The sequence below is a fragment of the Danaus plexippus genome, chromosome 14 (genome assembly GCF_018135715.1).
Source record: "Danaus plexippus chromosome 14, MEX_DaPlex, whole genome shotgun sequence".
Lineage (NCBI taxonomy): Eukaryota > Metazoa > Arthropoda > Insecta > Lepidoptera > Nymphalidae > Danaus > Danaus plexippus.
Window position 1 is genome coordinate 6,627,056 of NC_083546.1, and position 27,529 is coordinate 6,654,584.

Below are 27,529 nucleotides of genomic sequence, written 5' to 3' on the forward strand. Positions count from 1 at the left end.
AGTACATTTATTTAAACTTAGACCAATAGAGTACATTTAATTTACCAAGCACAAATTAAATAATGAACAGGTGTGAAGTTGTACATTCAAAATTGCATATATTTGCTCTGAACTGAAATAAACTGATATCAAAAATTATTGAAAAGTAATTAATGATGAAATAATTCCAATAGTAAATGTTTGTTTAACGCACAAAAGCTACATTCATTTCATTTGTTCTATTTTCATTCAGTTTATAAATAAATTATCCAATTTATCGTAACAATGTCTAGCTAACTATCTTTTTGTCAGAGACTAAAATATTAGTTCCTGCCGCTGACGACGTTGAGACGACGTAAACCAGCTTCCAGACTTCTGTTTATTAACCACAAGTCTGGATCACACTACATACGAAGCGTTTCCCGCATCTCACTCAATAACCTCCGTTAATACTATAATGTGTTAATTTATATATGAATATCTGTTAACGTTTAAGTGTGACTGCAAACTTAGGGTAAGCGTAATTTGAATACAAGAATAAACTTATTAAAAAATATAGTCATTTTATTTCCGATTCACAGGAAACTATGCAATAAAATCTTTTTTTTTTTACATTTACCAGTGAATTGACTAAATCACGTATTGTACGAGGATAAATTTGGGAAACAGATAAGGCTTCTTCGGAAGTTGTCACATCAAGTTAGTCACGGATATATTAAACGAACCTACATCGAATTATCTACATCTTATCGATTTTATTTGGATAAATTTGAAACAAAACGAACAAAAATAGGGATTACATAGATATTATCGTTTTTTACCAACTTCAAAAACTAGAAGTTCTGTTTTGTTCATACATATTATATTATACATCTTATGTATGGGCATACATATATATTTTATATCAGGTAAATTTGATCCTGATATTCTATTCGATACAATCTCGATTTTGTTAAGGTTCTAATAAATAAAAAGCCTGTTTTATACGATATTTGAGTATCATAATACGTTAAACACTAATATAGATAAGTAAAAAGGAATATTTCATAGCAATAGAAGATTTGATGAATTAATCATAAAAAATCATATATCTTATATATTATATATGGCAACTTTAATTCATTTTTATGGTAATTTTATATATTTGTGAACTTATACAGCCTTCATGAAAATAACAATGTTTAGTTAAATTTTTATTGTCTTTGGCTATACAAAAACATGGAATGATATTTAAAATAACTTACAAAAACACATTTATTCATTGAATACATTATGAGATCTTGTACATTGATTATAATTATTAAAAATTAATTTTATAAAGAGACCTTACAAATCACCATATCAAAGCATGCTTTGTAGCTAAATCCATTTTCAAAAAAAAAAAAAAAATACCGACGCCTGTACAAATTACAGTAGCAATTCCGTCGAAAACCATCTTTAAAAATCTAATCTAAACAGAAGAAAATACTGTCAGGCAAAATTTTTAAGAATGAATATTTCTTTCTATAATTTGAAATAAAATAACAAAGGAAAATATTGAAACAAAATGTCTTATCAGGTTATCGGCAGTAACAAATAGGTACAGAATTAGTTTTAGTTATTTTAATATTTCACAATATACCTAGAAAATATATACAACAAGATATATAAGAGTAAAGTATTAAAAACACAACACAAAGCCCTAAAATCTTAAAATTATTAAAGTGGCACTAGGGAGATCAGAAATAATTTGTTCGTGAGCATCACATATACAGTGACAAATAATATCATATGTTAATACATCAATACTGGCACAATATTAAATACTATAATTGCTACACGTCAAAACATCAGTAATAAAATTCTCTTGTTAATATTATTTTATACTAATAATCAGATTTATTTATTATATATAGGCAAAACAAGTACTGCCAGAGATTTATCTTTAACACTGCTTATAAGGATAATTTTATTACCTTTCTTTTAGATGTATATTTAAAAACAACACTTTAAAAATCCATAATAATTCATTAATCTCATAAATGACATACAAAGGTTATAGATTCTAACTTCTTTATTTGATGTAACGTTAACCGTGCTTAGTACGAGAGTTACTTTAACACCGACAGTTCGATAGTCATCCGTCAATAGAATAAAAACTTAAAAACTTTCAGTTTGACATCAATCCAAAAGTAACTCGGCTCGAATACGGACGCTTTGATGTACTTTCGACTTGGTAACACTTAATTGATTTACTTGTAATTGTTTTTAGGTGTTCTTATATCGAGTACCAGAAACCAATTCAGAGAATGATGACGTCACGACATTATGGTGACGTCAACGTGTATTTTTACACGCAGGTCACCCTTTTGAGTGGCAAAGCGATTTTCTGCTCCTCTAAGCCAAAGGATTCTTACAATAGGGTGGATTGGAACAAAAAATTTATAAATATATTTTATTAATTTACATTAAAATAAACTCTTTTTTAAAACTAACTGAGCAATATTCTTAACAGGATAAATTACGTTGGCGATGACGTCATCAAAATTTTTTAATACAACACACGCAATTAACTATCACAAACAAATATAATACAGAGATTAGATTTATCATATAAGTACGGTTATTAATCCATCTCATAGATTTTAATATCGTTTTCATTATATTATATATTATTTATTTATATCTTGTAAATCGTATGAATCATCTAAATAATGTCACATTAATGGCTGTCTAAAATATATACATATACATTGACGATTTTAAAGGGTATATATATATATATTATTTTAATGTTTTCCTTTAAAATCGTGCTGCTAAATCTAAAAACAATTTGAAATTCAAGACAATATCCCACAATTAAAGTCTAAATTAAGTTCACTGTGCGCTTCGTTTATACGTAGGATTTATAATTACCAAAATTCATTACAAATAAAGAAAAAATTTTTTATTTCACTGTCACTCGTTTCAGTCGAGTCGATTATCTTGATGTAACAGAAACAGGAATTGATGCAAGTAAATAATAAATTTATTGTTCATAAATAAAAATTAATTAAGAATATCAAGCGCGTTTTCTTACTAGAATAATAATACTATTTCTTCGTATTTGTAATAATTTTTGACCTACATCTAACTATAGTGAATTTATTAGAATTACGCATTTATTATAAAATTATATTCAAAATGAAGTTGTTGTTGTGTTTTTTTTTTTGAGCACTTTCACTATAATACCGTTTCCGTTGTAAAATTCGAAATATATACAAAGCTTTGGATAATAATTTTATTATTATAGAAGTTATAAGAACCTTTACGTTCGATGCAATAAAATATTTACATTGACATTCAAATCAAATTAAATGAAAATGAAATGCGTAATTCATTTGTTTGTATAAAAAATCTTCATTTAAAATATAAATACTATGTATATATTAGTTTGATATATTGTATGTCTACTTTGGATGAATACAATAAATCTATTTGTAACAAAGGAACGTTCCACGACATATATTTATAATTTACGACGATTATTTGTATAATTAATTATTTAATACGACGATACAAATATGGTAAAATTATACATTACGTTATATTATATATTTAAACACACATTTAGAATATATTTTTAAGAACCACTTAAGCTATTTCATATTATAACTACTACTGATATCGCATGCCAGTGGAAATGAAATTACGTAATTTAAATTATATAGTCGAGTTTGGAGTGTACGGGATGAATTAAATGTCATGGGATGTGTGCATTGCGTTATCAGTAGTCATATAAAAAAAAATATAATAATAATAATCAATTGTGTACCTCGATTCACTATCGGCGCTTCATCACATAGATGTTATACGCACGTTCGACAAAAACGTCACAGAGTAGAAATGTGAAAGTTTAGTTAAAGAATTTACAGTGATACAACAATAATTAATCTAAATATAAAACTACGCGTTAAGTCGTTGTATAGAGGATTTAATGCTGTTTGAAAGGATACAGTTATATAAAGACAGAATCAAAATGGTATACGGATAAATCTAATTAAGGTTCGATATTGCTTAATTTTTTTTATATATATATATATATATATATATAATAATAAATCTCAAAAGGAACGTAATGTACGACTAGAATTGAAAATGAAGGCTCGAATATCTCTCGAAATCCATAAATAAATTACACTAAACATTCCAACAAACAACATTGGTCAATTACTTAATCATATCACACGAGGATAGTTTTATATTGCAAATTATATAACACCAATTTAAAGGAATGAAATTTAAACGTTCGTGCACTAAATTCGTCGAGTTTATCCTACAAGCTCACACTTTACCAGAACACCAGACATTTTTACTAGTGAAGTAACCTCAAGCTTACGAGTACAATATAGACACAATGTCCGTTGTAGATTCACTTAAAAACACACTCGCTCACTCCTATTGCATGCTATTACCTTCGGTTTCAGGATCTTCTTACAACAGAAGAACGAAAAATTACAAAACGCCTCCCTCCGGTCAACTAATATTAAAATAAATATAAAATGGACGGGACTCGCTCACTAACAAAAACATTGCTTCAAATAAATCCAGGAATACCTCAAATAGTGGAAAAACGCATATATGGTTTTCAAAGCGGTCCTGAATCATCAAAACAGAGTAGAAAAAACAATTTTATTGAGATCATTAAAGTTTCCGTTATCCTATCAAAGACATATCGCACTGATTCAAAAAGTTATAAAGCACAAATATTTAACTGATATTACCAAAAATTTTAATTAAAAATTGTATTTATACATCGTTTTATTTTAAAGAAAATATTTCGGTACCAAAACCGGGCAATCACTATTTTGGTACCGATTTGACGTAACTTAAGCAATTTTTTAATTTTCTTCATTTAAATACTTTTTTATGTTGATTCCATTTCGCTAATTGTACACTCCTCTTGTCATTGCTTCCCTATTTCTATTATGCCATTTACAAGTCAAAATTCTAACGTACGTTCTCCTGAACGTCGCGTTGCATAGGGCATAACACACGGGATTTATAGTGGAGTTGATGTAACATAGCGCGTAAAAGAAAGACCAAAGTTCATCACACTTGGTACATGCTGTGAGTGGTTTCAATAGCACGAGGATATTATAAGGCGTCCAAGTGATGATGAAAGATAACAATATCGCTGAGAGCGTTTTCGCAGCTTTTGATTCCTGTTTCTTCTCTTGAGTTTTCTTTTTCTTTGGCTGTTTTGAAGTAATCCCTTTGCCAGCCAGCTGTTTCGGTATAATTTTCGCATTTAGAGGAATTCTCACGTCTTGTATGTGTGATGTCCGTCTGGTTAGTGCAGCGTGACCAGCTGGGTGTATGTTTAGTTCGGAATCCCCTCGAGCAGGTCGATAGTGTGTTCTTGTGTTCGTCGGAGGAGACTCTTCGGTGATCATTTTAATGCTGGGTCTTTCTGTATCAGCATCTGGTAATCTGATAAGGATGGTGTAAACCGAATCAGCAGATGCTGATTTTGGGGCTGGTGACGCGGAGGTGTTGATTCTGGTGTTCGGTGGCAGCGATCGGCTGTCTCTGGCAGCTGGTATAGGGGCAGGCGTCTCGAAATTACGTCGGAGTGGAGAAGTCCCTCCATCCGTGACACTCGACCCCCCCGATCCCCCGCGGCCAGCGTATGGATCTCTTATTACATTGAGAGATGTGCATCTGCGAACAAATATAGAAATAAATGACAAATATAAACTCAGTATTGGACACCAGTAAAGACTATTTTAGTTGTGATTTTTAAATAACGTCATGATAACTCAATAAACTAAAACTATATTTGAAACTATTAAACCACATTTCATTTTATTCACATTTTCAAAGATTCTGTGTCACAAGTTCTTTTATAAATAATAACCAATAAGCCAGAACTCGAGAAAGGATTAAAAAAGTGTTGGAGCAAACTACCTATTATTATACCATACACAAGAAGTCTTTATGATTCAATTCTGTCTCGGATTTTTTATTTAATGAAAAAAATGGAAAAGCCTAATAATTAATCAGTATTTGTACAAATAATATTGGTGGTAATATATATATACATATATATAGTGTATATTGTATATATAGTGGTGGCATTTAAGTGATGCGTCATAAGTAGCTATCGGCACTGTCACTAAGACTTGCTAAGTCTTAAGAAGTTCAATTGTTAATGTGTAAATATCTCCTGCCTAAAGACGTTTATTCGTAACATTACCATATATTTTGATGACAAAGGAAAATGTGCTGGTCCTATTCATGCTACGCGGTGTAACTTTATTTATAACCTTTGTATATTCTAGAAAGACAGATCTGTTTAGAATGAAAGAATAATTTAAGATAAATCTTTATTTGTGTATAATAACAAAAAACCTTTTAAAACAAACTAGTTCTCAGACAAGTTGTATATTGTTCATTCTCTGTGTGTCATATTTACCTGGACACAGTACTCTGCAACGGCGTCTCAACTGACACGGGTGTGGCATACCCAGGGTCAGATGGCTCTTCCTCCGGTTCTGTATCCTCGAGGTCTTCTCTACCAGAGTGCCACCAAGCGACACACCAGTCCCTCACCGCAGCCCAGCCTCGCTTTGGACGTTGGGATAAGGCCTGGCACCAAAATTGATACATTTTAACAACAAAACCTAGAAATACCTTTCACAAACTGTAACATAACAAGTTTTTGGTTGGCTCTTATCTACGAGGTAAAGTTATTGGAAATTAAAGTAATATTAAATATTGTATTAGTCTTTTATATTTTCAATAAAATTATCAATCATCATATGTTTTTAGATATTTTTTGCTATTAATATTGCTTGATAGTTGATACGATTTAAAAGATTATCAGCTAATAAAGGATGTTTATTTTATTGTCATTGAATCTATTCGCTTAAAACTTTCAAACTTGTTGTAAGACAAAAAAAAAGGACGGGAAAAAATGAAATTTATGTTAAACAAAGTTAGTCTACTCTAACACCTTGGTAACCGAAAAAGCAAATCGTAGCCAAAAAAACGCAACTAAATCTCATTATATTTGCCATTTGCCCAACATCGCGGTGACTGTAACATTCATTGGAATATAGCCAAGTTTAAAGCCTCAGCTCCATTTTTAGTCATTTTAATTTTAAATAAACAATAATTCAGGCCTCAGTGTTGTTAGTGATCTCATTTTTGTTACCAAATAAATTCTGCTTTGAACACGTGATGTTAATTGGCTTTACGTAAGTTTCGCAGGAAATTTATATAAATATATAACGAATTTCAATAACCAATTAGTATTGGAAAGAAGTACAGAACCAGGTTATTTATAAGTCACATCTTGGCTTACAAAGGGATACTCGACTACCTACGGTTTCGTTTAGCGCTGTCTTCGCAACCTCGTCAATCCTGTCGGTTCTCAGACGCAATTCAACGTAAGTAAATGTTACTTAAACATTTCCATTTAAACATCAGAGACAAAAAATATTTCATTTATTTAACCCAGTTTTGATAAATTCTTCACAGACGATTCTTTTTTACTTTAAGTCACGTGTAGTTTTCCAACTTTGTACATTTAAAATTTCGATCGAAATCGTTTCAGTAAATTTCGATTGAACAACACACTTAGACGAGAATTTATTATTTTTAACAAAAGTAGAGATTAGTTGCAACAATGCCAATGTTTATTTTGAAACATCAAACTCGTTTACTTAATCATGCAAACAATGATTCAAACGAAGCCAAGAAAGGAATATGAGAAAACAAATCCAATTCTTATTACACGAAATCGCTTCGAACCAATAAATTAAATTTCCAGAGCATACTGTTGAAAGGTACCCGAACTTCGGCGTTCATAAATTAAATAACTTTAGTGCATTTGTATGAATGGAACGTTTAAAATAAAGGGTAATAATTAATAATGAGTTATTAAACTTTCCTAATAATAATATATTAGGGAATATAGAATTAATCTTATATCAATTCGTAATAAAAGTTATAAAAGATAAGTCTTAAATATACCTTTGGCATTGAGATTTATGGATTGTTTAAAAAAAAATATTATTCACATTACAATGTCTATGTAGAATTTTTTTTTTTTATTTTTTTTTTTTTATATTTTTCATGTAGAATATATGACAGATACTTTTACACTGACTCATTACACACAATTATTTCATGTACCTAGCAATATTAACTTCATACTTATACATCATACCACTTTTTACGTTTAATCCGTTACAATTTGTGTTAACCAAAGTCGGGTGATAACGGTCAGTTTATTACTGAACTTCCACTGGGCTTCGAAACTATAACTTGCACTATCGTATTAGCAGGAAACGCTATTTATTACAACTGTTCAGAACAATACCGTAATTGGTTAAAACGAGTTTAATTTCGACGAAAGACTAGTTATTGTAACTTATTTATCATACATTACTGTGTCTGGATCAAAGTGGAATAAATACCGACCGAGTTTTAGTTTCGTTTGCATAAATTTGTATAGTTAACAGTTATGTTTCAAATTATATATTAATTATAATTTTTCAAGCGATATTATAAATTTTTATACTGATTATTAATTTGAATTTAGGTTGCGTCATTTAAAGATAGTAAAAACACGAAAATTATTTGAAACGAAAATGTACATTTAACATTAAAGAAATCTAAAAAGACGTCCAAAAACGCAAACAATATATATACTCAAATATACTCAACGATTTTAAACATGTTTAATGGATTTTCACCCTACTAAATTTTCAATCAGAGAACTGAAATTGTATAAAAAGATTCTTGTGCTTGATAATCAGAAGGACGAGATACAATTACTCAGAAGAATTTACTTATGACGCACTAACAAGAACACTACAGGACAACTACACCTCTTGCTACATCTAAAACTGGTTCTTAACACACTTAAGCCGAAAGTCAAAGGATTTTAATTCATATTTTTTGGGACATAAATCTAAATCTCCAATACTTTTTATTAAAAAACGTACAATTATTCATAAATCCTAGTTTAAAACGTACTCTCAAATTGGCTTTAGGAAACGACCTTCAATAAGTTTAAGTAAATAAACCTTGAAGACTTGAACATCAATTTTGAATTACTCCAAAATGATTTATATTCCTGGTACTTGAGATTTATAAGGTTTTTGTCACTCACCTGATTGTCTCTCCACCTGGCGTCGTGGAGTGCACCCCTCACGTGATACACTGAATCAGCATCCCCGGACTCGGATCTTGCTCGACCATCTATTTCTTTGGTTTCGTCACTGGAACAATATAATATGTCAAATGCAATTCCAGGACATCGGTTTAAATTGCTCGTATTAGGTTCCAAGTACGTAAACTATTTCAATTTTACCTCCTAACCTGTTTATGTTTGCAATAAACAGTAACATTCTAATTTTCTAGGCTCTCTATGGTTTTCTTGGCGGAATGCACGACATGAAAGGAAACGAATGAGTGAAATGTGGAAAACTTCAAGGACGGTGATGACTTAACAGCAGAATCAAATAATTTAGTTGAGCAATGAACTGTCAAAAATAGATTGAGCAGATATTTAAACTACAACCCATCAAAAGAAACCCAGAACAAATGCTGCTTCACCGTCAGTAATTTACCCCAACCATATCTATAAATTTAATTCGATGAATCTTGCTTGCCCTAAAATAGTATTACTGTTCAATCGATAGTACCTATATAATAAATAGAAATATTGAAAATAGATTTCTTAATTTCAACCTCCAGCCAAAGAAGCGATATATATACCTATCGATAAAATAGAGATATTTTTTGCATTATTCCGAGACACACCCTGTACTGCAAGGTATGCAGATGAAAAAATTTAAGCTCATTTAGGTTAATGCTCAGATCTTTTAAAAAGTGAAGCGTGTGAGATAATTCATGTACGTTAAAAGACTGATTTTATACAATGATTCTTATTCCTGTAATAAAGGAAAAATTAAAAGTAAAGACCTAGGACGCCTGGGTCAGACTGAAAGTTGAAAATCATTTTTTTTGCCTTAAGCAATTTTGCAGATTTAACTGAAACTCGTTTTTATCAATGTTGTAGCAAATAATCAGAACTATCCCTGAATAAAACATAAAAATTCGGTTTATTCTCCCAAAATTACCAAAAGAGATTACACTTTGTAGTACGGTTTCTTACTTTAATATAGGTATACAGTGATAAATTTCTGAACTCTCCTGGTTACGACCAGAGAATTTAGTTCCAGAAAAAAGAGCTATGTAACATTTAGTAACACGTTCGTGGACTTTTTCAGAATTATATCCATGTGTGGTGGCTTAAATTGGCTTGAAGCCTACGTACAGCACTAATGGATTTTCTCTGTACCCTTTTGAAATTTCGGATGCTTTAAAACGAAATCCGGTCACTAAATGTAATCACTCATATAGTCCACCTAACAACGGTCACAAAAATCAATGCGACTGTATGTATACATGTCTGACATCGCTATTTAAGTAAAAATGTATCAATCCCATATTTATTTTTCAATGATGCCCTTTACATGTGTTATTTATCTTGGGTCATAACGAAATCTTGGTAACGCGTATCAGGTTACGGCCATCGTGTATCCAGTTATTGAATGATAATTAATTAATTGCATCAATTGACAGTCCTGTTCACAGAGAGATATGTTTACTCCGATTAAACAACGAAATATATATGTTTATTTTTTATAATACAATGTATAGGAAGGTTAAATTTACATATCAACAATCAATATAGACAAACAATAAATAATTCTTTTTATAGTAATAACAACTATTAGATTATGTAATATAACAGTAATATAAAATATGTGAATTTAAAAAGAATTTTCATCTAGAAATGGTGCCAGTATAATACTCCCTGTCTTGGTAAGACACTAACATGGGTATAAGGTGAAACTTGAAATGCGAGGAAATTCGAATATTCAATCTAATACTAATAAAAATAAATGCAATAAAATACCTAAATATCTGTACTGCTAATAATAAATAAATATATTTTTTATTAAAATGTGACTATTGTATTGATTTTTTTATCAATTAATATTATACAAAAACAGAGACGAAACTTCTCATCATTCCACGGATTCACCGTGCGGATTCAGGGTCCATCGTTGCAGGGAGAGCAGCTTAACCAGTGCCTGGGATTTGCAACCCAGGTGTAGGTTTAAGGGCGTTAAATCTAGGGCCTATCTAACGCGCGTTAAACGCTCACCTCCACCGTCCAAGCTCCTCTCTATACCTAACCAAATCTGAAACGAACCTACTAGGGCCGCCTTCGAGTTTCGACTTGCGTTCTAAGAATGAATTACTGTTAGTTCTGGACAGGCCCAAGTCTTTTAGTAGGCTGTAGGGGGATTTGGCTGTTATAACTCTCGCTCCCATTTCTACCGCGTACAAATTTACAACGAACCTATTCTTAGTGAATTCGTTAGTCAGCTCGTAGTACTTGTTGACTTGGATGGCATGGTCTTTGGAGATGTTGGTTTTCCAAGGAATCTTCCTAGTAATATTTTAAATGTGACTGTCTGTGAATATGTATGTAGTTGCTGTTTCTTTCAAAAGTTACTAAACGGATTTTGATAAAACTTTTCAATTATGTAACTTGAGCATCAGAATAAAACATTTTTACATATTTCTCTGTGGGCCTAATTCCTAATTTCAAGCGGATGAAGTCAAAGTTAAAAGAAGCACAACAATAAATGACATGAAATGTATTTCAATGTGCTTCTATACAATAAAAATTAAGAAAGCTACTTTAAAATGCTAGCAATTACTCAAATTCTTCTCAAATTAGAAAACCTCTCACTCCAATAGATTAAGCATGGTGCTATTTATACCATGCATGCATGGTTAATCAAAACCACACAAAGTGTGATGAATGAAAGAATCAGGCAAAGCAGCTGGCGTTAAGCCAATGTTCTAACTAAACTCGGTTGATCTGACAAAAAACGTTGCTATAAATTAACGTTTTAAAACTTGAATTATTAAAAAGTAGATAAAATTTGTGGTACATTCAATAAAAAGCTTCATATAGAAAAATAATTCAAGACTCTACACCGATGGGTCAAGATATTTCAGTAGTTACTTTTTACAGAAATAAAACAATCTACCAATTGATCCTTTTAATAAGATGTGGACTTTAGGTTCAGCTTGTGCTTAGCACAGGTTCAGAACACACTATACACGAAGCGTTTCACGTTTATCATTCAATAACCTACGTCAATGTTATTAATGTACGAGGATTTATCTACGAAATACTGTTAACGTTCCGTTTGCAGTCTGAAAATGAAAAAGATGATTAAAGCTACTGTTTCCTATTCAAACTGACTATATTATAATATTTTTCTAGTTTGTAAGGGAAACGGTAAGATAATCAATCGATTGATTACTTCATATAGAACCTAATATAAATAATTAAACTATTTATTATTGAATTTGTGTTAAAATTATTTCCGTATACCAACACACAATAGACTGTTTATAAATTTTTTTTTAAGATTCATTTCAACTTGAAAAATACAGTGGAACTTTATGATCAAATATAACTTACGCGTCTATAATAATATAAGTAAAATATAATGTTTTCGATTCGACAGAATACCGGATAATCCAACATTCATAAATAAATATGGGATAGTTACAATTCATTCACTAATTTCGCACACTGTTAAAATAAAATAGTTTGATGATATGGTACAAGGTTGAAACATTACAAAAACCTTTCTCTTTAAATTCAAACCTTATATTGAAGCTTTAGCGGGTCTTTTTATTTATTTATATCCCTTTCTTTTCGTGGAATTTAAAATAGCACTCTAAGCTCTTAGTGAGTTTCGTGGATAATGTGTGTAAAAGACTGCGTAATGTAACGCCTTGTGTTACGGGATTTAACCGAATATATCCCATATAAATAAGCCTTTAACATTATTTATCACGAAACATAACAATGGGATAGAAGAAATATCGATGCTATAGTGAACTGAAGCTAATAATAGTTGTGAAGAAATGAAGTATCTCTGGAGACAGATCAAAGAAACAGAAAAAAATGGCAATCCTTTCACCAGACCAAGAACCTTCTGGAATTAAGCAGAAATGTGCTAATTTGATACTAAAAGTCACAACGCTCCTTAGTATCTCAACAGTTATTCACCATCTCGCTTTTTATTTTACAGAAATAATAAAAAACGCACTTTAATAGCAAAACAGTAAAGCTGAAATTCCTAGTGTGATATTTACAAAAACATTCCTTTAATATCCGTAAGTCCATTGAAAAGTATGAGAATGAAAAGCCAACTTCAGAGCTGATGCACGAAGAACCATAATCGCTTGTCCTGAATCATCTTTTACGATTTTTTGGAAGATGCAACAGATAGAGATCCAAGAGCGCTTACTGCATCTTGGTTTTGGATATAAAGATTACACGAAGCAAGCTATTTGCGACCGTATTACAATGATTTAGGCCACACATTTAGTTAGACATAAAGCCGCTTTAAGCTCATAGTCTGAAGTTTCTTCGGAGAGGATAAAATCATTTTTCGTATAAAAGATAAGTATATATTGTGCTTTTGTTGGAATTTTTGTACAACATGAATTGAGTTCGTTTCTTTCATGTAATATTTTCATAATAACAAACTTAACACAGATAAAGAATTCATTTTCTTTAAAAAATTGAAAAATAAAATTGAAGTTTTTCTGTTAAAGAGACGAGACGAAACCTCTTAGCATTCAATGGATTCATTGCGTTGGTCCATTGCGTTGCAGGGAGTGGAGCTTCAACAGTGCCTGGGACTTGCGACCCAGATGTAGGTTTAAGGGGCCCCTATCTAACGCGCGTTAAACGCTCACCTCCACTGTCCAAGCTCCTCTCCCTACCTAACCATATTTGAAAAGAACCTACTAGGGCTGCCTTAGAAGTACGTTCCAAGAACGAATTGATGTGAGTTCTGGACAGGCCCAAGTCTTTTAGTTATCTTGAAAATTACAGTAAATTGGTCCTGTTACTCAACAATACGCCGATGTAGCAAGTCCTAATAACAATTTTGCCTTCTGAAATTTTTATATCCTAATTATATAATAAATTAATATTTAATTGAGCCATGAAATTAATGAATGTATATGCAATATGCATGCATGCATGCATACGTCGCATGCATCGTAAACTTGAATAACATGATATACGATTTCAACTTGTTACTGTTAAAGTGTATGACCTTTCCCATGGTAATATAATTTCAGTATCAAAATTAATCATTTATATTGTACTTAAAAAATTTATGTTTCAATAAACCCGAACAGCACATGAATTTTATACCAAATACAATAAGAATTATGCATTGAAATTAAGCGAGGTAATTTTCATATATTCTTCCGTTATCCGCATAAAGATTTTAATACCACGAGATATTATTTAAATTTCATTTGTATTAAAATATTATTTAACAGTATCAAAACAAAAGGCAGATATTTAATCTGTAGCAATGAATATCAAAAATGAAAGCGAAATCATTCAATCAATCAATCAATTTTATTCGGATTTCAAATAAATCGCTGGCGACAGTTATCGTTTTATTAAATTATTTTTATTATTTGTATACAAAAAAAAAAAACAATATACGAATGATGAACTACATATAAATGATAGGTTATTTAAACCTTATAACACAGTACGAGGATATTCTGTAGATATAAATAAAATATTATATCTAAGTTACAAATTTATTATAAATACTAGCCGATACATTTAAAATCGATGTTAGATATTAAATCGAAATAAAGCAGGAATATTTATTGATTAAAGTATTTTATGTAAATACATGTACATTGTCGGACTGAGACTTATCATAATACGAGTGTTGCTTGCTTGCTATGTTTTTGAATGAATCGGAGGAATTAGCAACGAAGATAATTTTTTTTTATATAAAGAATCTAAAAGGACACACGTGGATTTAAAAATGATATTAGTCTGCAGCTCGTTTAATTTGAAACGCTAAATAAATCTCCACAAAGGTTTTAATTTGTCGGATTAAATTTGATTGAGATTAAATTTATTCTTAAAATCGTTTTTTTTTTTATATAGATATAAAATTAAACATAAATTTTACTTTAAATGAAATTAATAATTACAATTAATATAAATCATAACTATCAGTTATATTATTCGTATGATTTGCTTGTTCTTTATTTTATTTGCTTGTTCTTTGTTATTGAAATGTAAAAGGAGGGAAAGAGAGAAAGAAAAGATAATATTAAGTTATAATTTAAAACCACTGTTACAATATGTTTTTTTTTTATCTTGTCAGAATGATAAAATATTCAACAATGGTACCGGATCTGAAGTTTTTTTGTTGTTGTATTCCATCGTCCATCGAAAAGAGGCATTAAAAACGCAGCGGTTGGTTTCAATTCACTCTGATTGACTGGATAGGAGCAATAAAAAATACGAAGTAAAAGGAAAAATATTTAAATATTTGTATTTGAGAGCCGTACGCTAGTTTTATCATCGTTTTCATAACTATAACCGATCGGTCCTGCCCTATTGATCGGATATCCACGTGTAGCCTACATTTAATAACAAAAATTTTTAAATCCAGAATAGTGTCAGTGAAATACTATTTTAGTAAAACCTTTTTTATCGAAACTCTTTTCATGTGTTTGTTATTCAAAACGAAAAACATTTTTGAACCAGATTAACCTTAACTAAAAAGAACTTTCTTTTAATCCGTTTGTTTTTTATTCAAATCCAACTGTATTATTAAGCGTTAGTACCAGGGCGACATATACATAGAGGAGGTTTCCTTTTCATACAATGTTGCTACAATCGAAACGCAATACAAAGACTTATGTCCTTCCCTTTCACGCGCGAGACATGGGTATAATGCCGTCTCGGTTGACACGTCCTTCCTCAGCACAGCTGTGTCTATCGACTGAGTGACAGTTCCAGTCTCTGAATATAAAGACTCAATGGGTATATCAGATCGGACGCGGACCCACACAATTCATTTGTTTATATAAAATCTATTATAACATGCTATCATTTTACTTCATGTTATTTATGTTTAACATTTGAGTGTATGAATCATTCAATACTTTAAACTTGATATAATAACTAAGATTGAAAATTTTGCATATAACTTTACATATATATACATTCTGCTAAGAAGAAATATGATTTAGTACTTTTCTTTAGCTATACAGAATTCTTAGCATTCATATATTTATCATCATTAAAATCCTAAAATACTGAACTATACTTTAAGCTTATTAAACTTTTTTTATACATAATGTATAACTAGCCTTAAAGACTCCGTAGAACATTCGCTAGCCGTGTAAGTAACAGACACTAGTTAGTCTATGGTTATGCCTAGACTTATCTGCCCGATCTATAATGTATTAAGGTACGTTTAGATACATTACCGTAAAATAAATTTTACACACATATTAGGACCTTGAATAAGTTCTCGCTGTTTTTTGAAAGATGGCGTTGCGGCACTCTGTGCCTGGAATTTCGTACGGTAACGAATCACCAAAGTAGTGCTATATGTAACCTTAAATTATAGTAGAATAGAGTTTACCACAGTGTCAACTACATATTTATTTGCCTTTTGTGAAAATGTGTACTTTTGTGCCAAATAAAGTGTTTTTGCGGGGAATTTTATTGCACTGCTTTATTCAGAAAAAATCTGCAGCAGAAGCACACAGAATTCTCGTTGAGACATATGGTGACAATGCTTTGTCGAATACAACGTGCAGAGACTGGTTTAGGCGCTTCAAAAGTAATGATTTTGACCTTGAAGACAAAGAGCGTTCTGGAGCACCGACAAAATTTGAAGACAAAGAATTGGAGGCATTGCTTGAAGAAGATCCATGTCAGACGTTAGTAGAGCTTGGGAAAACGTTACAAGTAGATGCGTCAACAGTTTCAAAACGTTTAAAAGCGTTAGGAATGATCCAAAAGCAAGGACATTGGGTGCCGTATGAGTTGAAGCCGAGAGACGTAGAGCGACGTTTTCTCATGTGTGAATTGTTGCTTCAACGACAAATGAGAAAAGGTTTTCTGCACCATATCGTCACTGGGGATGAAAAGTGGATTCACTACGACAATCCAAAGCGAAAAAAATCGTGGGGTATGCCGGGTCACGCATCAACATCGTCGCCTAAACCAAATATCCATGGTTCTAAGCTTCTTCTCTGCATTTGGTGGGATCAGCGGGGCGTAATTTATTATGAGCTACTTAAACCTAATGAAACTATCACAGGAGCTCGCTATCGACTTCAGTTGATGCGTTTGAGTCGTGCTCTGAAAGAAAAGCGGCCACTATACGAGCAGAGACATGACAAAGTGATTTTATTACATGATAATGCTCGGCCACATGTGGCAAAACCAGTCAAAACTTACCTGGAAACACTTCAATGGGAAGTTCTACCCCACCCGCCGTATTCACCGGACATAGCCCCCTCCGATTACCACTTGTTTCGGTCGATGGCGCACGGTTTAAGCGAGCAGCGCTTCCATTCTTTTGAAGAAGCCGAAAAATGGCTTGATTCATGGATTGCCTCGAAAGATGAGTCATTTTTCCGACGGGGGATTCAATTGCTACCAGAGAGATGGGAGAAAGTGGTCTCTAATGATGGACAATACTTTGAGTAATGTCATTGTAAGCATTGTATTTTAAATAATTTTTTTTTGAAAAAAACAAAACAGCGAGAACTTATTCAAGGTCCTATTATGATATTTTATTACTTCAGTAATCGTAATAATGTACGGCAAATAATTTCTATATTAAAAAAAGCTTGTATATAAAAAAATTGCAAGCAAATGTTTTTCTCCATTATTCCCAGCTATTTATCTAAAGTTTTTTTTTCTGAGTAACGTAAAATGTAGAGTTATCGTAAAGATAAAGTTTTTTTGCAGTTCGTCCCATTTCAAGTTCGTCAATTTAAATTAATTTATCCTAATTTAATACATAATAGACTTTTCTACAGTTATATTTATGTAACCTTCATAGTATTTAACAATCCTAGGGAGGTTTTATAAACATAAGAAGATTATTATTAAATAAATAGAAAGGTTAGAGAATATTTAAAATGTTATTTTTTACTCACACACATATAATGTTGACTTAGCTTCTATTTATTTTACCTATTATATTTGCGTTACATTAGTAATAATCATACTGTGGACTACCTTCAACCTAAAAAATTGCTAAGTTCAATGTTTTTTTAAATAAAAATATAAGATTAGACTTTACATCACAATTTTATCTAATATGCAAGAACTTTATAACATATTCAATACTGAAAAAAATATCACTTAAATATCCTTCTGCGATTTTTAAGGCTACATGTTATGTTAAATACGCAGGTAATAGTAACAGATTAAAAATAATGAGATCTAAGACTTTCGCGAGTATTCATTTAAATTTGCACAAATGAAGGCCATAATATAAAAGAAAAAAACAAACTAATATTTTTCGGATTATAATACGCTTATTTTATTATTTTAAAAATTAACAAGTGCGAGTCGGACTCGCCAATAAAGGGTTCCGTAGCAGGAAGTAGATGACATAATATAAAAGTTATTGTAGTGTGTTGTAACTTTGACCGATGTTTTAAAAAAAAAACTTGGTTTTACATAGTGTTTGTATGAACGACAAAGTTGTATATGAGTTTTTTGAAAATGTATTATTTCTTAAAATCTAATAGTGATATCTCGTTCAAACCAATTTTCGTTGAAAGTTTCCATTGAAATCTACAGCATATATTTTTTTTAGTTTTGTCACTCTCTTATTTTAAAGGGGGGGTCACTCATTTTTCCACTTTGGAAGCGTCTATCTTTCAAACAATTGATTTTGACGAAAAATGTTTTTTGAAACCTTAATGTCTTTTTTAAAGTCCTATCCATAGGAACCCATTGCGTAGAGGTTAGCTGATTTTTTTTTTTTTTTTGAATCAGTGGACCATGTATGGAGTGCCCCCTTTAATTTTTAAATTTATTAATTTTTATTCAAAATTCGAATAGCGGTTCCCAGAATACATCAACCTACAAAGTTTCAACTATGTAGGTCCAACATTTTCGTAAATAAATGACTGTGACATACGGACGGAGGGATGGACAGACAGACATGGCGAATCTATAAGGTTTTCGTTTTCTGCCATTTGGTTACGGAACCCTAAAAACTACATACTCCCGAAGTTTCAGTTACTTTTCAGCAACCGTGATCACGGGCAGACGAGATGTGAATGTCTGTCAGTTGGTCCTTGTTATTTATCACCTACCGCTATCAATTTCTTAATTTTCTGGCGGACCACTCTGGATGCCGGCAGAATGCGCTTACGGTGTCCATTAAACGTCGGGATTATGTAGTTTTTTAAAATAATAAAATCCGCGTAGTATATCCGAAAAATATTAGTTTCATTTAAATGAATAAAACTCGCGAAAATCTTAGATCTCAATATCGGTTAATTTTAAAACAAACTAATATTTACTACATTTATTTAAATAATAATAAACACAATAATATCTTTAATAAGACTTTTAAGAGTGAAATTTTTAATACAACTATGTTTTTCGGATTTACTTCTTGATTTTTACATTTTATCCGACGATTTTGTTTTAGCCTCTTGCAACGCGTATTCCCATGATATCCGTAACAGCAAAGTCAATAAAACGTCAGTACAAAAAAAAAAAACAAAAAATAGTTTTATCTGTGTTTTTTTTAATCCCTAAGCAACATAGAAAGTAATGAATACATACATGCACATATATATGTGTGTATTTTTAAATGTGTGTGCTATCTATAATTAATTAATATGTAATTGACTAGATGTGTATTTTTTTTTTCAACATTTTTTATTATTTCAACAAAAAAAAATTTCGTCCTAAGCTATTAGATCGATTCCGATTAAGGAAGTACAAGTGAGGATAATGTTATGTATTACATATTACTAATGAGATAGGATAGATAAATGATAATCGACATTTAAAAAGCTGTTAATTAAAACAAACATATCAAATTAAAGTTAGATGGAAGCTTCAAAAAGCTCGCGACCTTTATAATCAACGTCTCGTGGGACTGTTAAGATAGGGTCCTTGTTAGGGAATAGAATCTAATGGCGTATTCGGCCATTACTGTCCTATCGCTGGCACACAGCCACGCCAATATCTGGCCGATTAGTTCATCATGGCATGGGATTATTAATTCATATAACTTACAATTTACAACACAATAATTATAACTATTATTGCATCAATGATGGAAAAATCGAAGTTGTATCTCAAATTCGGGACTTGGGCGTAATTCTCGATTCTAAACTAAATTTCATACAATCAACAAGGCCACTAAAATGTTGGGATTCACAAAACGCAACACCAAAGAATTTAAACGAACAACCTATAAAATAATTTTATTTAATGCGTTTGTTAGGAGCGTGCTTGAATTCGGTAGCATTGTATGGGATCCAAAATATGCAGTAGATTCAGTTCAGAGGTCTTTTGCCAGGCATTTTACCCACCCTAGGACCGGTATCAGGAGCAGATGCTCTTATAACGATAGGCTGTCCTCTTATAACATGGACACGCTGCAAAATCGAAGACGTATGATTGATTTCATGTTCCTTCAGAAGATAGTCATGGGTTCTTCTGATTGTCAGGATCTGCTTGAGACTATTCGAATGAATGTCCCCAAAATTAATGCTCGAAGTAGATATGTATCGTTTGTTAATATTCCTAGGTTAAGTACTAACTTTCTTTTATATAAAGGGACAATCATCGTATGACCCCTCTTGTCCTGGGTGGGGCAAGAGAAAATGTCAGACTTTTACTGACTAAAAACCCCCGTGCCTTCTCCTGCTCCGAGCAAGGCCGCGGTACATCATGGCGTCTGCACCCGCAACCCAGCTTGGCAACGGCTCTAGGATCCCATCTGTGTTGATCTGATGGCTTTATAAGGCGCGGGCGGTTCACTACACGCCGTACGCTTCAGTCTGGTTCTGATCGGACGACAAGCTACCCTTGCTCGCCGTCCGCAGACCCGTGCTTACGGTGGCAGGTTTAGAACTAACCAAAGAATGCAATGCCCAGTCGTGAGGTTAATGGAAGTATACAATAGTTGGTGGAAAGAACTGGGTTTAAAGATCTTTAATGATAATCCTCGACGATTTAGGTATAAAACAATATTATGACCTCTTAATAATCAGTTAATTTGCACGCGAGTTTAAGTTTATGTACATATTTTTGATTTTTTGTGCTTCTCTATCTTTTAATGTGTTTGTTTTTATTTTTTTGTTGTGTTTTCCATTATTATTATTAAATTATTATATTGTTTGTAACACGTGTTGCATAATAAATATAAAAACCAGGATTATAAAATACCGTTATTATATTATGATAAACGTTTGTGTTTATATTGTTCATGAGCCTTTAAATAATTATATAGGGTGGCAACCGGATTTAATTTAATAAGAATTACATATTAAATCGTATAACCTATACCCAAGACTACATGATTGCCCCGATGTTAGGATAGCAATCCCATTCCATTGCTTGTGTGGTATCAGGAATCTTCTAATTCACACGGCTTGGTGTTAGTTCCGCGGAGTCAGCAACGTTACTCGTAATACAATATTTTATCCATACAACGATATTGCCCCGGCGATGTTCATTTATTTTTTAATACGTTGCGCTTACATAACAAAACATATGTAATAATAAATAATCACACTCATATAGTAAATAGTGTAATAGTAAATATGTTTGATTCCTTTTATGTATTATATAAAGTTGACGTAAATAAGAATGGACAAACAACAGTTGGCTGCTCTTTGTTTTTACTACACAACATAAAGCGACAACTTTTATCTCAATAGAATAACTCAGTCTCGTGACGGAAACTCCCCTTACTTTTTATTATAATAAATTTGTTGTTCTATAAAAGATTTTCCTTCGTGTAGTGTAAGTGTAAACTATATATGTTTAAGTATATATTTTTTTAAATAAATATAATTCGCTGAAACCCAACCGACTAGTCAATAGTTCATATTATATTTTATTAATTAATTATAAAGTATAAAATAATACATATCTTGTTATAACTCAAGAAGCTGTATTGATTTGGCTGTAAGTTAGTTGGAAGGTAGCTAAGAACCAGGGGACTGTGATATGATACTTTTCATCCCGTTCGACAGAAAAGAAAATCTTCTTAGGTTTTGTTGTTTTAAATATGTCCTTCGACCGTGCAAAGACGTGCACAGTATATTCTGCCAGTGAAAATCTTCTTGTTTAAAGCTGAGAGGAGTGCGCCCAGTCAGTTATACATTTCTAATTTTGAAGTCGACACTGACGGTGTCGCGGGCAAATGTTATTTTATATACATATAAAACTTTGAATTAATTTGGAATTCATAGCCTTACAGATTATATATCCAAGACTAAAATCTAATCTAACTAGTTTCGGTGCATACGAAAATGCAGCTATTTGTTATAATAACTTATTTTACGAAAAAACATGCCTTTATAAAAATGAATGCATAGTTTTCCAATCAAACATTTACTAACGAGTCTCGTGTTAAAAAACTTAAATTATTTTTTTTTTTTAAATAATCATTCCAGTACACACGTTACTAAAAACGAATACTACATATTTTATAAATTATTTTTTGTCCTATGTTTTAAGCTACGAATAAATTTTGTTGATTAAAATTTCAATTTATTCCTTCATCTATATTCTAAACGTGAATCGTAGTTTCATTGGTATCTGGATTTTCTCTTTTAAACCAAAAATAAACACTACTATCTGTTAGGGACATCAATAAAAATGTGTACCAATTAATTTATTATAATAAAATTCATCATTGTATAATGTAGAACCAATATTATCGGAGGCGGAGTGTTTCAACAATAGATGTATTGACATAGATCGATGGTTGCCACAGATTTGCTCACCGGACGGGAATTTATCGCAGGATTGCTGCCCGCAAATTAATTGCTTGCTTTTAACGAATTGCCACAACAACGGTTTTTGTTACCACTTTTAAAAATACAAAAAAAAAATCATACAATATTACATATACATTTAATATAACAAACGTAAAAGTAAAATATTTCTTTATATATCAATGAATTTTGAACCAACGTATGATGCTTCGGAACTTACTTTTATGGCCTTTTAAAACTTTTCTTGGTTTATTTTATTTGACCCAAAGTTATAAAATAACTATAAAAACGTCGTCATACTCTCCGGACGTTTTAAATCCTTCTTCATTTTATACCATGTATATAATAAATATAAATATATAAGATATTATAATATTATTTTAGAAGGAAAAAATATTACGTATACCCAACACGTACAAAAACAACTGTAAAGATAATTACGTCAATTTCACTTTTATTCATTGATTTTATTTCATATATTTTATTTTAGCTTAATCTTTATTTATTTTTTTAAATGATTAATTTTTTTTTTATTTTTATTATTATAACAGTCAATGGACGCCAATCTTTCTTTCTTCATTAAAAAATATTACGTCTGAATCTCAAATAAAAATATGTCATGAATGAATAAATAGAATTTTTAATAAATAATAATTAATTTAAAATAAAATAAATTCCGGTAATTAATTTAAAACAAACATAAATTTTGAACTTATTTATAAATGTTTATTCCGTGTATTATACAGAAAAAACTTTTGAAATAAATCTTCATTGTGAAAGAAAAAATCGTCGTAAAGTGAATTTAAAGACTTTTAATAAAATTATAATATGAGGTAATTATTTTATTATAGAGAATTCACCTACACAAGACAGAACCAAGGACTTTTTTGTTGCCAAGTTTCAGTCGCTTTACGAATTAAACTATCGGACCCTTATACGAGGACAAAATCAGTATAATTTATACATTTTCTTTAAATATTATATATTCATAGTCTTAAATTATATACACTAATATATAATAATAAGCAAAATTTTTAATAAACTTAACTTTATGTAACAAAAAACAAAAAAAATGTCTATTTTTTTTTCAAAATGTATTATTCTTACGTTAAAATAATTTTGTGGATTTTTCCTTAAATAAAAACATACATAAAAACCTTATGATGGTGTGCTTTTAGAGACATCAGTTTTATGGAGGAATCCCCTTTCACGACAAAGTGTTATGGCAAGATTGATGAAACCTGTCCTCACATTCCTGAATATAACATGAAAATGTACGTGCTCTCTGGTAATTGGGCTTAGAAAACCATATAAGTTTACACGTAACCCTACTTCAGGAGATTAAACAGCGAATCACTTAAATAATGCGATATTGAAAACCAATTACGTAATTGTGATATGCTAAAAATGGTACTAACAAATAACCAACAAAGCTATACACCAAGATTTGAGTTACCAGTTTTCATCTGTGCTCACTGAAGTACATTACATAACTTCAAAGTTTTATTAAAACCGGTTCAGTAATTCAATAATATTATCTTAAATACAAGCTAAATGTAGTTACAAACGTGCATTTAAATGAAACTAATATTTTTCGGATAAACTACGATATGTGAATTCACATCTCGTCTGCCCCTGATCACGGTTGCTGAAAAGTAACCGAAACGTCGGGATTATGTAGTTTTTTTTAAAATAATAAAAATCCGCGTAGTTTATCCGAAAATATTAGTTTCATTTAAATGAATAAAACTCGCGAAAATCTTAGATCTCCTTATGCAAAAGTGCATGTTATATACATATATATATATATATATATATATAATGATTTATATGTAAATAGTTGTTAGCTCTAAAGTGTATTAACCTTGGACATCTAAAAGTAATGTCCTCTCTACGGAACGACATAAAAGATCTGAGTGTCACTTCCAATGAAAAACGTAATATATAAAATATAATTTTTCACACGTCATATGAAAGACGATATAAAAATAATAAACATTCACTTCAATGAAAATGTGAAAGTTATTTGCGATTGAAATTGAATTTCCTATTAATAGATGTATGGACTAATTAACATAGATTAAGAAAATGTAAATATTTCTATTAGACGTTTACAGAATAGCTTTGTAATTGTTTTATATATAAATATACGAAGTTAATCCTATATAGTCATTTAAATCCTCGTACTATGATAAAGATTTGTAAAGAAAAACGTTTCTGTTATTAAATCGAATCCTATTAAGACTACGAAATATAATGGAAAATACCACCAAAGTATTCAAATCCGTTTCGTTATCATAAACGATATATTTTTTCCAATATTCATAATTCTCTGAATATTCATCAAGTTACTCTCGTATGAATTCGAGATTGATTATCAATGCAAGCTTGGATCACTCAATCGTAACTAGTGTTTGTCATGTTGTGGCTTCATTAACATTATTTTGCAAGAACGATCCTATGTTATATTTATTCGTCAAACAATATCATTCAATTCAATTAAAATAATTTTAAAAATATAAATGTCCAACAAAGAAAATTTCTTCCGTTAAGTTAAAATAAAAACCGGTAAAACGTCGGTCAGCCTTAACACGCTAAAGGCGGAGACTGTTCCGCAAAAGAACCCCTTTAAAACTAAGAATAAATACAAAACCGCACAACCACAAACTAGACCTTAAAATAAAAGCGAGAAAACACAAAGTTGTTTATCCTGTAACGACGTCAAACAAAATTAGAGAAAAACTTTCAGGCCTTCGCAAAAGTTGCAAATTGTAAGTAATGATTTCGAGAGTCCACTTCGTAATCGATAACATAAAAGGACTATGACTGTGTTTTTAAGACGCTCTTACTGCGGTTTAAATTATAATTACGATTCGTCTTTTTATCATGACAAAAATAATAGGCGTGTTACAACTTACCTAGAATTAGATCTCTTCGATGAATCGTGTTTCTTGCCGCCTTGTAGATTAGGCAGATCCTTCTGTCTTTTTTTGGTTTCCCTCCAAATTTTATAGTACAATATACACATCACTGTCACTGGCACATAAAACGCAGCTATGGCTGTTCCGAACGTGATAAACTGGTTTGTCTCTATGAACTGTATGTAACATTCGTGAGGTGGTACCTTCCTCTCGCCATCTATATACGGCCATGCGTAAATCCACGGCGGCCATAACACCAAACTGAAACCCCACGCACATCCTATCATAACCATCGCGCGGCGTGTAGTCCTCTTAGCCCTGTACGTTAAGGGCCGCGTCACACTAAAATATCGATCGAAACTTATTATTAAAAGGTTAAGTACGGATGCGTTCGACGCTAAGTAATCCAACGCTAGCCAGGTGTCGCAAATATGAGGTCCCAGCGGCCAGTAGCCGTATATCGTGAACATTGTGAATAGTGGCATAGATATCAAACCAACAGCGAAGTCGGCGACCGCTAGCGAGAACAGGAAGTAATTGCTGATTGTCTGCAGTTGTTTGTCGATCTTAAAGCTTATCATGACCATGGAGTTGCCGACTACTGTGAGTACGGAGAGGACGCTGGCGATGATGGCTATGACGATCTTCTGGGCGAGGCTGAAGGGACTGGCAGGACGGTCGGAATCGAACGCCAGGTCTGACAAGTTAGCTGTTTGGTTAAAAGCGATGAGCATGACGTCAACTCGGCGAGTCCGCGGCACCCGCCCCGCCGCTCGTTCGCCGACCGACAGCGGACGCGTCTGGAAATAGACATTTATCTATATACATAACTTATTTAGACAGTTAATATTAAAAATAAATCATTATAAAGTCTCAGTTTATGTTCGATTGAAAGAAAGTTTTCATATAATACAAATTAACATACTTAACATGAACATATATATATATATATATATATATATATTCTTGTTACTTATATATGTGTGTGCGTGTGTGTGTGTGTGTGTGTGTGTGTGTGTATGTGTGTGAAAGTCCTATTATTATAGTATAATCGTAGAGTATGTATTTTGATACAAGGATTTATAATACTGATACTGTTCATTATGATAATTTTTTTGGCGATTCGTTCTCTTCTCTAATTTCCAATCTAAAGAAAATATTTTTGAGTATCACGAAAGATAAAAAATGTTTTTTTGTAAATAACCTTGTTATAAATAAGACATAAAAAATCAAATAAATCAACTTCTCAAAGTTGTTTACAAGAATTTACTCAACAAAAAATCTAATTATTTATTTAGAGGAAATTTTAAAAACAAATTGAGATATTTCAAATATGATAAAAAGTAATATTTAAAAGAAATTTAACAAACAAAAGCAAATATATTTTTAGATGTTTCGGATAATTCAAACGTGTACACCGGTGAAGCATAAAAGTAGATAAATTTTGTCATAAATTAATGTTCCATTGATACCAAGAAGTAGGTTACGTCAGATTAACATTTAAACGGTAAACATACATATGTGATGGTCAAAATTTTTCCGGGTCAACGACTCCCCGAATTCCCGATATTGCATGTCCAAATAAAAGATTCGTGTCACAAACAGGATGTCAAGAGGAATATTGCAATGCAATATATTTTTAGAGCCTTTTTGCACTCGAAGCCGCCAGCTGCTTCATACGAAATCGCTTTCAAACAAAAAAAATC

General features: G+C 31.4%; 1 protein-coding gene across 1 annotated transcript; it reads right to left on the bottom strand.

The window, feature by feature from the left end:
• Positions 1 to 4,089: 4,089 nt before the first annotated feature.
• LOC116769580 (muscarinic acetylcholine receptor DM1) lies at positions 4,090 to 26,605 on the bottom strand. Its single transcript, XM_032660718.2, has 4 exons — positions 25,821 to 26,605; positions 9,122 to 9,230; positions 6,416 to 6,588; positions 4,090 to 5,661 (listed from the first exon to the last, which is right to left on the bottom strand). The coding sequence occupies exons 1-4, from the start codon at positions 26,555 to 26,557 to the stop codon at positions 4,884 to 4,886; spliced, it is 1,797 nt and encodes a 598-aa protein (XP_032516609.1). The 5' UTR covers positions 26,558 to 26,605; the 3' UTR covers positions 4,090 to 4,883.
• Between the last annotated feature and the right edge of the window lie 924 nt (positions 26,606 to 27,529).